Below are 13,015 nucleotides of genomic sequence, written 5' to 3' on the forward strand. Positions count from 1 at the left end.
GCATTTAAATACCGTATTCCCGACATAGCTCATTCTAATATTTCTATTACTGTACATTCTATTTTAGTTACACTGTTTATACACACCGCCTATTTATTTAAATAAAGGGTTCTTGATATACAGTGCCTTCAGAAAGTATTTACAACCCTTGACATTTTCCACATTAGTATCGCAATACTACGATACCAGATTTTCAAAAAACGACTAAACTTTATGCAAAATTGTAGGTGCTACAGCTTGCAAAATAAACAATTCTGACTCTAGGTGAAAACATAATGCTTTTTGTTTATAACATTAGGACTGTTTTCCTCAAGAAATTCAAATTGGCTTCCTTGCCACGATACTTCAGAGTGTCGCGATACTCATGATAACCCTACATTAAACAGGATGAAGAAACAATACTCCGAGGCGCAGCGCCATACTACTTGTCAAACATACAGAACTGATACTACTGTGCCTTCGGAAAGTATTCAGACCCCTTGACTTTTTGCACATTTTGTTACGTTACAGACTTATTTTAAAGTTGCTGAAATAAAAAAAATCCTCAGCAATCTACACATAATAACCCATAATGACAAAGYGAAAACAGATTTAGAAATTTTTGCAAATGTATATAAAAAACTAAAACAGAAATACCTTATTTACATAAGTATTCGGACCCTTTGCTATGAGACTCAAAATTKAACTCAGGTGCATCCTGTTTCCATTGATCATCCTTGAGATGTTTCTTCAACTTGATTGGACATGATTTGGAAAGACACACACCTGTCTATATCAAGGTCCCACAGTACACAGTACATGTCAGAGCAAAAACCAAGCCATGAGGTCGAAGGAATTGTCCGTAGAGCTCTGAGACAGGATTGTGTCGAGGCACAGATCTGGGGAAGGGTACCAAAAAATTCTACAGAATTGAAGGTCCCCAAGAACACAATGGCCTCCATCATTCTTAAATGGAAGAGTTTGGAACCACCAAGACTCTTCCTAGAGCTGGCCGCCCGGCCAGACGGAGCAATCGGAGGAGAAGGGCCTTGGTCAGGGAGGTAACCAAGAACCCGATGGTCACTCTGACAGAGCTCTAGAGTTCCTCTGTGGMGATAGGAGAACCTTCCAGATGGACAACCATCTCTGCAGCACTCTACCAATCATGCCTTTATGGTAGAGTGGCCATATGGAAGTCACTCCTCAGTAAAAGCTTGTAGATTGCCAAAAGGCACCTAAAGAACTCTGACCATGAACAACAAGATTCTTTGGTCTGATGAAACCAACATTGAACTCTTTGGCCTGAATGCCAAGTGTCACGTCTGGAGGAAACCTGGCACCATTCCTACAGTGAAGCATGGTGGTGGCAGCATCATGCTGCCGGGATGTTTTTCAGCGGCAGGGACTGGGAGACTAGTCAGGATCGAGGGAAAGATGAACGTAGCAAAGTACAGAGATCCTTGATGAAAACCTRCTCCAGAGCACTCAGGACCTCCGACTGGGGCGAAGGTTCAACCTTCCAAAAGGACAACGACCCTAAGCACACAGCCAAGATATGGCAGGAGTGGCTTCGGGACAAGTCTCTGAGTGTCCTTGAGTGGCCCAGCCAGAGCCCGGACTTGAACCCGATCGAACAGCTCTGGAGAGACCTGAAAATAGCTGTGCAGCGTCGCTCCTCATCCAACCTGACAGAGCTTGAGAGGATCTGGAGAGAAGAATGGGAGACACTCCCCAAATACAGGTGTGCCAAGCTTGTAGCGTCATACCCAAGAAAACTCGAGGCAGTAATCGCTGCCAAAGGTGCTTCAACAAAGTACTGAGTAAATGGTCTGAATACTTATGTAAATGTGATATTTTGTGCTTTTTTATATTTTATAAATTAGCAAAAAATTACAACCTGTTTCTGCTTTGTCATTATGGGGTATTGTGTGAAGATTGATGACGGGGAAAAAACAATTTAATAAATTTTAGAAGGCTGTAACGTAACAAAATGTTAAAAAGGTCAAGGGGGTCTGAATACTTTCCGAATGCACTTGTTGTTGGGGGTGGGGTGTGTGTGTGTGTGGRGGGGGGGGGGGGTCCCCGTGTTTGACCAGTTTTTGGATTCTTCATGTACAACATTGTTAGGCAAAGGTTGGGTCCAAATCGGCTGTTAAGTACAATATTTATTAAATATTATATGAATCCTCTAAATAGAAAACTGGCAATTTGGATGATCAATTAGCTTAATTTCTCAGATATCAAATTTTATTTCAACAAAATGWTTCAGGAATGCTAATGTTATGTTTTAACAACAGAAATGACTTCAGAACAMTCTGAGATGGTGGGTGTCAAATCCTCATTCTTGTGCTTTTTGAGATAGAATGACCCAGGGGACAGCTATTGCCTCTGCTCAGCGTTTCTATAAATTGCACTTGATAGGGTGTTTAGCACATAGTGTAACACTCATCCCTCGCCCCCCCCTGGCTCTCCCAATCACATGCAGCCCTGAGAGATGGAGTCTTGTCACCAAGCAGAGCAGTCATTATCCAAGATGCCCCCTCTCTTACCACTTCAGTCCCATGTTAAGTCCTAAACAGTGTGTGTGTGTACTGCATACAGGAGACCTTTGACTTTGTGGTGCCTCRGCATAGAGTTAGTAATCACATGAATACATGTGGTGACCAGTAGCATTGCGTGAGTGTAACCGATGTGAAATGGCTAGCTAGTTAGCGGTGGTGCGCGCTAATAGCRTTTCAATTGGTGACGTCACTCGCTCTGAGACCTCGAAGTAGTTGTTCCCCTTGCTTTGCAAGGGCCGTGGCTTTTGTGGCGCGATGAGTAATGATGCTTTGAAGGTGACTGTTGTCGATGTGTGCAGAGGGTCCCTGGTTCGAGCCCAGGTAGGGGAGAGGAGAGGAAGTTTAACTGTTACATGGGCAAAATCACTGAGGACGTTAAGCCAAGCCGGTAAAATAGCCATATTACAACCTGTTACGTCGTTTGCGCTGTAACCCATTCGTTCATAAACCACCGTGATATACAATAAGGCAGTGACAATAAAAAGTCACACAGTGGCTGAATAAATTCAACTACACATACGTTCGTTTCATCACAAAGTCGGAGAGCAACATCTGTCCGGCGAAGTGTATTAATGTGATTAGAGTTATATCACCTGCAGCATGGTCAAGCAAGTTCATGTTTTGACAGTTTACTAAACAACTACTGATTTAGAACAAAGGCATTACCAAGTCAGCACAAAGACAACAGGAGCACTGCCGYTGCTATTTCAGCACCATATCAACTTAAACATTTAAACATCGTCAAATCAATTCTTAGTTTAATATACTGAAAACCAACTTAAAGATACCAAAAACKATTTAGTCCAATCAATGTTGCTAAATACCATGTGGCTGTCCATGGTACTGATTTCTGTGTGTGTGTGCGCAAGTAAAACCAAACATTTTGACGCACCCTACTTGTAGACTGGTTGAATGCCAATGCCATCCTCCTGTCATTCATGTTGGCAAAACGGTCTATGGCTCTGTCATGCAGTACACTTTTAGTTTTGTTGTCATAGGCTACCTAGCTAAAATGCTTGCTAGCCTAACTTCCTCGCATGGACAAAAATGAACCAGCTAAGTTAGCTACATATTGAACTTCAATCGTTTTAGGCCAGTGGCACAACATATTAATTTATAGTTAAATCAGAATCGTCGTCATAATCATTGGCCTGAGAATTAAGTTCAAATCCCCATCTCCCTCCATGGCTTAGGAAAGGGACGATTTATCAAGCTAGCTACTGCAGGACATCAACACAAGCAGATCAGAAACTAAAATGACATTATGCTTAGGAAGTGATTTGRTTGGTATGAAGCCAAATCTAAACTGGCCTACCTTGGGGGGCATTTTGCTGCACCAGGACATCCCACAGTTGAGCTCAGCTCAACGCTGATTGGCTAATTCTTTCATAATTSTTTAATCAAGGGAGGCCAAATGCTTGCTGGCATCAATCAATCAAATGCTACGGCGGCAACATGTTATACTATATTGGTCCAGACGGCATCAGATACATGGGCTAGACATACTGAGACAGAGGGGTGCCGTTTCCCTCRCTTAGATGATTTATCCGGTGAGATTCAGACACTTGCGAATTGACCGAAATGTTTTTTTAATGGTGAAATATTTTGAGAAGCCTGGAGTCCCTTGGCATCCATGAATACACGCCACTGGTGGTGACTGTTGTGTGTTGGGGTTGTGCCGCATAGCATCATAGGCGTTCTATATTGTAGACCGAGCACGTTCTAGATCAGTGGTCACCAACCTTTWCTGAGTCAAGATCACTTTCTGAGTCAAAATGCAAGACGAGATCTACTGCTCTGATTTTTTTTGGAACACGACTTAAAAAACATAAGCCTATTCAACATTAACTTATTAAAAACAGTACTGTAGCAATGGAGGTTTGTGCAGTAGGCTATAGGCCCAATACATTAATACYGCATATTGGATTTGCTTGAACTGCCCTGCCAATGCATTTTTTTAAATGATTCTGCTGCATTGCTGGTTGTAGCGCGAGTGGGAGTGGTAGGAAAGAATGAGCATTTTATGGCTTATAAAAGTATTGACAGTGCTGAGTAAAAACATGAACTCACTCATGAAAACAGCAGCTCTTTGCTGTATTTGTTGACAGTCTCTCTAGTTATGGTTTTAAAAGTTTTGAAATCTCAACTTTGCTTTAGATTTATTTCACGCCTGCTACGTTACTGCAGACACGGTATTCTGAGCCATCCGATTGGCCAGCGCTGGGCCTATAGTGCACTTTACTTGCTCTCTGGGCCCCGGAAAGGAAGAGTTTGTACCTTCAGACACATGAAATGGTTCAAAATGGGAACACTTCACCTACCTGGCACGCAGGGTAGCTGAAATCAGGGGCAACTACCTCCAACAACGCGAGACTAATAAATAAAAATAGGAGTGCAAGGCTTTATCGTTGTTTTTTTTACAGAAGTGTTTGGCTATCGATAAGGAATGCGATCGACCAGTGGGTGACTACTGTTCTAGATAAACGGTTGCACTAATTCCCGTCCGACGTATGTATCATCATTAGTGAATTGTTATATAGACGTGGTCATGAAGCCCACGAGACCTAACAAAAGATGGGCGACGAATAAGTCTGAATCTACAGTGACTATTTTGTTTTTAATAATGCGTCGTTACGAAATGGTCACCTAAAGTCGTCAGGGCGTTGTGTCATGGTTCCCTGGAGGTTTTGTCTAGTTTCCTGTTGGTCCCTGGGACATCCCCGAGGATGTTTTTGGGATGTTCTTGGGACATTGTGTCATGGTGCCCTTGAGGTTTTGTCTAGTTTCCGGTTTGTCCGGGGATGTCCCCGAGGACGTTTTTAGGACTTTCTTGGTCCCCTGAACGTTCTTGGGATGTTGTCTTGGACCCCTGGAGGTTTTTGTCTATTCCCCGGTTTGTCACTGGGACGTCCCCTGATGGTCGCAAAGAAACATTCCCCTCCCCAAAACACTTTCACCCAGGGCAATAGCACCCTAGTTTCATTACAAATCACCCCTTGTTACTGTTGCCAATCCCATCAAGGCTCTGATTCGTGAACCCCTGATCCAGTCACAGCCCTTTTGTCTTTTGGCAATGCTAGGGACACACAAAAACAGTGCTTTTTGACACACATGACTACATTGTGTATGTTTATTCATACAGTAGTTATTATTTACCATGTCCTCACCTGGGATTTCAACTCACAACTTCTTGGTTTACGGCATTATGATCTGTCTGCTACGCCACCATGTCTGTATCAATGGCCTATTCCTACACTTTACAGTTCAAAGTAAATCTCAGCTCTGTTAAAAATTAATTATATCAGTGATTCAGAAAATGCCCCAACAACATTAGACAACTATACTGAAAACAAACTCAAATTGCTGAAATAAGTAAATGAAATCATTGAGAGAATAGTCATGTTAACTGATCGCTAAAATTGCAGTGCAGATGGCACTATTTTGCTAAGAGCAGAGGTGTATTGTAGGTTATGAATGTGTAGGTGACTTCTGAAGTTCTACAGAAAGATTAGAATACCAAGTCCAGAGGTTGTGAGTTCAAATCCCAGGTGGGTACATATTGAAAAGTCAGTACTAAGTGATCATGTCAAATGTAATCATATTGTCACAGATTAAAGATTGTTACACTAATTTAGTTGAACAGCAMACCGCTTACAACCCCTATACCATTTCATTACTTGACTTATAATGGTTTGGGACACCTGGGACCATCACGTCACAGAAACCTCCAGGAGACCATGACATAATGTCCCAAGAACATTCAGGGGACCATACACAACATCTCAAGAACGTCCCCGGGATAAACAGGGAACTAGTCAAAACCTCCAGGTGACTATGATACAACGTCCCAAGAACGTTCAGTGGGAACGTAAAGGGACCTAAACAAAGGTACCCCAGAGAATGTTCCCTTGGGACCATCATTCAACATTCTTAGAACGTTTTCAGAATGTCAGTGGGATAATGTCACACCAAAACCCTCAAGGGAGCAAATGGGAACGTTGCCGAATGTCCTCAAGATGTTCCGTTTGCTGGGTAGGCTAATGTTAGCACAATGTATTGCTAAAAGAGGCAAGTGTGCATAGTTAAGCTAGCTAAGAGAACGTGAGTTAGCATCGTAATGGATGGCAGAAAAGGATTCAAGACGGACATCGGAGCGGGAAAACAACTTGAGAATCACGTGGCTATGGAAAATATTGCCATGGTTGAAGACAATATTGAAGTGAGTGACAATCAGGACTCTATTGACAAATGGAAAATGTCTGAAATTGTTAAAAACAAACAGTTTGTTGAAAGTATTGAGCAGTGGAGATCATATACAGAATGGTTTGAATATTTAGTTCTTGCAAATGACATTGATGAGGATAAAAAAAAATTGTGTTATGGACCAAAGTAGGCTTGGGCGATATACCATTTATACCGGGGTATTTCAAAATACTGACGGTATGATTTTCAATACCCAGCTGGGGCTGCAGGGTTGCGTGCTACGCCACTGCGTATAACTGTAAGCTAAGTATAACTAGTAATGTGGTAAAGAGGTCTTCGAACTTGACCAAAACAATGGAATTGCCTTGGAAACGCGTGGGGGGAAAGGGCCGTGAGGGAAAGATCCCGGGTCTCCTCATTGCCCCCCAGCAAAATTTGTCTACATTCAGGCTATTGTTTGTATGTGTATTTCATACTATGTTGAGGTAAAAATCAGAGTATAACGATTGTATGGATGTCAACCCCAACACACGTTCATGTCATCGTTAACAATCAATTGCATTACAGTTAAAAATGACTGACTACCATCAACGACTTCTGTATGCTCGCTATGTTAACCAGCTTATACGAACTTGAGTTAGCATTTAGCAGTCACTTCTTCTAAACTTGAAAAGGGACAATTTCCACATGTTATGCAGCGAAAACAGCCAACTATTTCAAAACCGGACTTAAGTAAGCACATTGTGGGCCTGTTACAATACATAAATGACTGATTTGACAAATATCGCCTTTGTTAGACCAGATTTGTTGAATGTGCGCCAATCTAGACAATGGAATGTCTGCGTTTCATTGACTCCTTTACTGCATAGACCCAGTCGGTATTAGATAGAATGTCGCGGCCCCACCCACCTGTGGGGAAAACAACATGTGGTTACCTACAGTGTAGGTTACCCCACTGTCTCACAGCAAATACTTGGCTTTTTTTAAATGCAGTTTTATTCTTGTCTGCAAAACTACATTGAAGCAAAGTACAACATGTCTAAAGATTACTTTTCAACATAGTTTGCTTCCGAGTGTTCTCACTACTTAAGAAAACATAATATTGTAGGGCTTCCCTCATGCCTCTTTTCATGACAGTGCTAGCAGCCACGAGCGAGTGAGTGCTAGCTACCAGCCACCCGGACACATTGAACGCTGCTGAGCAAGAGAACACAGAGGTGAGTGACAGACAAGGAAGTCAATCTGAATATAGCTGCTTCTAGCTCCTAAGCACCTTTGCAGTATTTAGTTTTGTTATGTGCTATTTCTTACATTATTACCCCAGAACGTTTTTTGTGTTATTACATACAGCTGGAAATAACTTTTGGATATCAGAGCGATGGTAACTCACCAGCATTACAACCAGAAATACAACTTTCCGGAATCGGGTCCTTTGTTCCTACCCCCCAGGGCAATTAAAAAAGTATCCCAGAGGCTGCTCCAAGATGCCGCCGGTGGAGAAGTGCTATTCGGAGTGGACTTCTAATCCAACTCAGGAGGCGTGCACCCCATCCACTGCTTCCGAGTATATTACCTGCTAATGTTCAGTCCCTGGACAATAAAGTAGCTCAGGGCGAGGATCTCCTTCCAGAGATCAGGGACTGGAACACCATGTTTCACACAATCATGGCTCTCTCCGGATATACTGTCCCCGTCCACACAGCCAGCTGGGTACTCTGTGCATTGTGCATACAGGAATAAAGAACTCTCCAGGAAGAAGAAAGGCGGAGGTGTATGTTTCATGATTAACTACTCATGGTGTGATTGTGATACAGGAACTCAAGTCATTTTGTTCACCCGACCTAGAACACCTCACACTCAAATGCCGACCGTATTACCTCCCAAGATAATTATCTTCGGTTACACTCACAGCTGTGTATATCCCCCCTCAAGCCAATACCACGACAGCCCACAAGGAACTACAATGGACTTTGTGCAAACTGGAAACCACATATCCTGAGGTTGCATTTCTTGTAGCTGGGAATTTTAACAAAGCAAATTTGAGGAAAACTCTATCGAAGTTCTATCAACACATTGCCTGTTGTACTCGCACTTCAAAAACTCTCAACCATTGTTACTCTCCCTCCGGGATGGCTACAAGGCCCTCCCCTGCTGCCCTCCCTTTGGCCAATCAGAACACGACTCCATTCTGCTCTGCCCTTCCTATAGGCAGAAACTCAAATAGGAAGTACCCATGCTAAGGTCTATTCAATGCTGGTCTGACCAATCGGAATCCATGCTTCAAGATTATTTTTATCACGCGGACTGGGATATGTTCCAGGTTGCCTGGGAGAATAACAATGACATATAGACGGATACTCAGTTCATCAGGAAGTGTATAGGGGGATGTTGTTCGCACTGTGATTATTAAAACCTACCCAGACCAAAAACCGTGGATAGATGGCAGCATTCGTGCAAAACCATGGCAAGGTAACTGGGAATATGGTTGAATACAAACAGTGTAGTTATTCCCTCCGTTATGCAATCAAACAGGCAAAACGTCAGTATAGAGACAAAGTGGAGTCGCAATTCAACGACTCACACACAAGACGTATGTGGCAAGGTCTACAGACAATCAAGGATTACAAAGGGAACATCGACGTCTTTCTCCCGGACAAGTTAAACACCTACTTCGCCCAATTTAAGGATAACAACGGCCCGCTCTCAAGTACTGTGGTCTCTCGTTCTCTGTTGCCGACGTTAGATAGACATTTAAGCGTGTTAACCCTTGCAAGGCTGCCGGCCCAGACAGCAGCCCTAGCCACGTCCTCAGAGCATGCGCAGACCAGTTGGCGAGTGTTTACAGACACTCCAGCCCAGTCTGCTGTCCCCACTTGCTTCAAGATGTTCACCATTGTTCCTGTACCCAAGAAAGCAAAGGTAACTGACCTAAATGACTATCGCCCYGTAGCACTCACTTCTGTCATCATGAAGTGCTTTGAGAGGCTAGTTAAGGATCATATCACCTCCAACTTACCTGACAGCCTAGACCCAATTCAATTTGCATACCGCCCCAATAGATCCACAGATGATGCAATCGCCATCGCACTGCACACTGCCCTATCCCTCCTGGACAAGAGGAATACCTATGTAAGAATGCTGTTCATTGACTATAGCTCAGCATCCAACACCATAGTACCCTCCAAGGTCATCATTAAGCTCGGGGCCCTGGGTCTGAACCCCGCCCTGTGTAACTGGGTCCTGGACTTCCTGAATGGCTGCAGCCAGGTGGTGAAGGTAGGAAACAACACCTCCACTATGCCGATCCTCAACACAGGGGCCCCACAAGGGTGCCTGCTCAGCCCCCACATGTACTCCCTGTTCACCCATAACTGCGTGGCCACGCACGCCTCCAACTCAATCATCAAGTTTGCAGACGACACAACAGTAGTAGGCCTGATTACCAACAATGACAAGACAGCCTACAGGAAGGAGGTAAGGGCCCTGGCGGAGTGGTGCCAGGATAATAAACTCGCCCTCAACATCAACAAAACAAAGGAGCAGATCGTGGATTTCAGCAGACAGCAGAGGGATCTCGCCACTATCCACATCGATGGGACAGCAGTGGAGAAGGTGAAAAACGTCAAGTTCCTCAGCGTACACATCACTGACAATCTGAAATTGTCCACCCACACAGACAGTGTGGTGAAGGCAGCGCAACAGCACCTCTTCAACCTCAGGAGGCTGAAGAAATTTGTCTTGGCCTCGAAGACCCTCAAACTTTTACAGATGCACCATTGAGAGCATCTGTCGGGCTGKATCATCACCTGGTACGGCAAYTCCATTGCCCGCAACCGCAGGGCTTTAAAGAGGGTAGTGCGGAGGCGAAGTCAGTACAGGTGCATCAAAGCTGGGACCGAGAGACTGAACAACAGCTTCTATCTCAAGGCCATCAGACTGTTATATAGCCATCACTAGCCAGCTACCACCTGGTTACTCAACCCTTAGAGGCTGCTGCCCTATGTACATTGACATGGAACACTAGTCACGTTGATAATGTTTACACACCGTTTTACTCATTGCATATATRCTGTATTCTACTGTCTTTTAGTCAATGCCACTCCGACATTGCTCGTACTAATATTTATATATTTCTTAATTCCTTTATTTAACTTTTCGATGTGTGTATTGTTGTGAAGGTAAATACTACTGCACTGTTGGAGCTAGGAACACAAGAATTTCGCTACACATGCAATAACATCTGCTAAATATGTGTATGTGACCAATAACATTTTATTTGATTTTGATAGCTAGGTTTCCATCCAATTTGTGACAGATTTTCATGCGAATATTCTAAAATCTGCATAAAGCAATATACACATTTTCCCACCAGAGATGTTTCCATCAAACGGACTTTTTGCTGATAAAAGGCTGTGCGTGACGACATAGTGCACATAAAAATTACTTTTGCAGTTACATTTCCAATTACCGATGAAAAAATACAAGTTAAATGGATTTCAATTGTATTTTAAAATCTACTGATGTTTTTTCACGAGCCAGGTAATTCATCTGTATGAAATGGATGGAAACGTGATTATAGGTCCAAAAAGGTGGTAAACTATATGTCCAAATACAGTAGCCTAATTCTCACTCTGCATCCAATTGGGGATAGTTGTTTTTGTATATTTGTTTATTAAAACCATGGCCCGAGAAAACGCGGCTTATCCATGTCAATGAAACGTTGATGTTGAAAAAACGATAAAAGCGTAAGCGGCATCAAAACATGCATTATTCCTCTCTCTGTATCACTGGTAATTACATGACTGCGATGACATACGGACCAGTGTTGTTATGGCCACTTTCTGGCTGAGTCAGAGAGTGACTGCCAGGATGTACATGAGCTCTCATAAGCATATCCTTTCATAGGTCAGATGTTTGTGCATGTATAGCTGATTCCCATTAAGCTGGACTTCAATGAAACAATAACTGCCTTTCTTTCTCCCTGTATTTCTTACTTTCTCTCTCTTGCGCACACACACTGTTTATCAACAGACCTAACCCACCCACCCTGTAAAGCTCCCTCCCATGACATCCCATGATTAATGCCACGTACGAATTTGTCAGAGGTAGACAAAATCTATTTATATGGAAAGTTTACTGACGGTTTTMGATATCTGAAAGATAAAAAACGTGGTAAAATAGGCCAATATGTTGTGATGCGTCAGTCATGTGAATATCTATACAATGTTTATGGTCGGAAAACTAAACATCTCGACCATCCATACCTCGTCCTCTTTTTCATTCTTGAAACATAAACATGCCGCTCTTCTCTTGAAGCCTTCGCCATCATAAATCCTCGTCTGGTTGGGTTTAAACGTCATCATATATTCACAACCTTCGTGCTTCAAGGATATCCGAAAGGTGGAGTGCATAAGGATCCAACCAGATCAAGTCAAGTGCCTACTTGGTCTAGAGAGCAGCAAGAAACTACGCACAAAATCTCAAAATAAAYCTTCAGGCAATCAAACTTTAACGTTGTTCATCTATTCATTCCAACAATTAAGCATCGCATTTCCCCGGTGTGTTGATGATTCTGCATAACATCCTGTCTAGTTGCCGCTGTCAAACTGCATGTTCCCTACGCCAACTAGCACCATCTGTGGTCCGTGAGCACCGCATCTTGCTGACCTCACTTCAACGCAGTGACCACATATCAGCGCCAGCCCCTGCGACGTTACATGCCACGATTAGACGTTCAATATCTTGGCGTTTCCCAAACTGAAACATACACGAAACGCCCTCGGTTGTCATAATCCTAGCCTACTCAGTCTAATTTCAAGTTGTTTACKGTACTACTGTTAACTGCAAGTATACCATTTAAAACTTTACATTCTGGCATAAGTGATTCTTCTTGAGGAAAGTCAAGTCCCCATTTCGAGGTCCATAAGGAAAACATCACCGTTTATTTGAGCTAAAGATGCAAGCAAGTAGGCTACTGCACTCAATGCAGTGTTCGCCACCAATACATTTACCTGGTAGCCAGCTCAGTCAAACCTGCACCATTGCACMTAAAATTGTATCGATCTTCACATTACTATATGCTGTCCTATAATGTTGAATCGAGAAACTGAAGCACCTGGCCGTCATACGTGTTTTGCTGTTTTGGATATTGGAATACGTGAGCAAATTCATCTATTTGTATCACCAGGTGGTGCCTGACTTTCACACCACCAATTGAAGAATAGACTAACTAAAAATCTAGGACCAGAGTGAAGATTAAGACTGTCTGGAAA

The 13,015-nt window shown here is 43.0% G+C and overlaps 1 protein-coding gene across 2 annotated transcripts in view; it reads right to left on the reverse strand.

Moving 5' to 3' along the window:
- The window catches only part of LOC111953088 (diphosphoinositol polyphosphate phosphohydrolase 3-beta), a 32,649-nt gene extending 20,222 nt beyond the window's left edge, over positions 1-12,427 (reverse strand). Inside the window, exon 1 of one of the 2 annotated variants that reach the window (XM_023972186.2) lies at positions 12,008-12,427. In XM_023972186.2, coding sequence (XP_023827954.1) covers positions 12,008-12,154 — 147 coding nt within the window. In that variant the 5' untranslated portion in view covers positions 12,155-12,427. The remainder of the gene's footprint in view (positions 1-12,007) is intronic. The other variant, XM_023972185.2, reaches the window with a different exon arrangement.
- Positions 12,428-13,015: the final 588 nt, after the last annotated feature.

Source organism: Salvelinus sp. IW2-2015, linkage group LG26 (genome assembly GCF_002910315.2).
Source record: "Salvelinus sp. IW2-2015 linkage group LG26, ASM291031v2, whole genome shotgun sequence".
NCBI classification, from domain to species: domain Eukaryota; kingdom Metazoa; phylum Chordata; class Actinopteri; order Salmoniformes; family Salmonidae; genus Salvelinus; species Salvelinus sp. IW2-2015.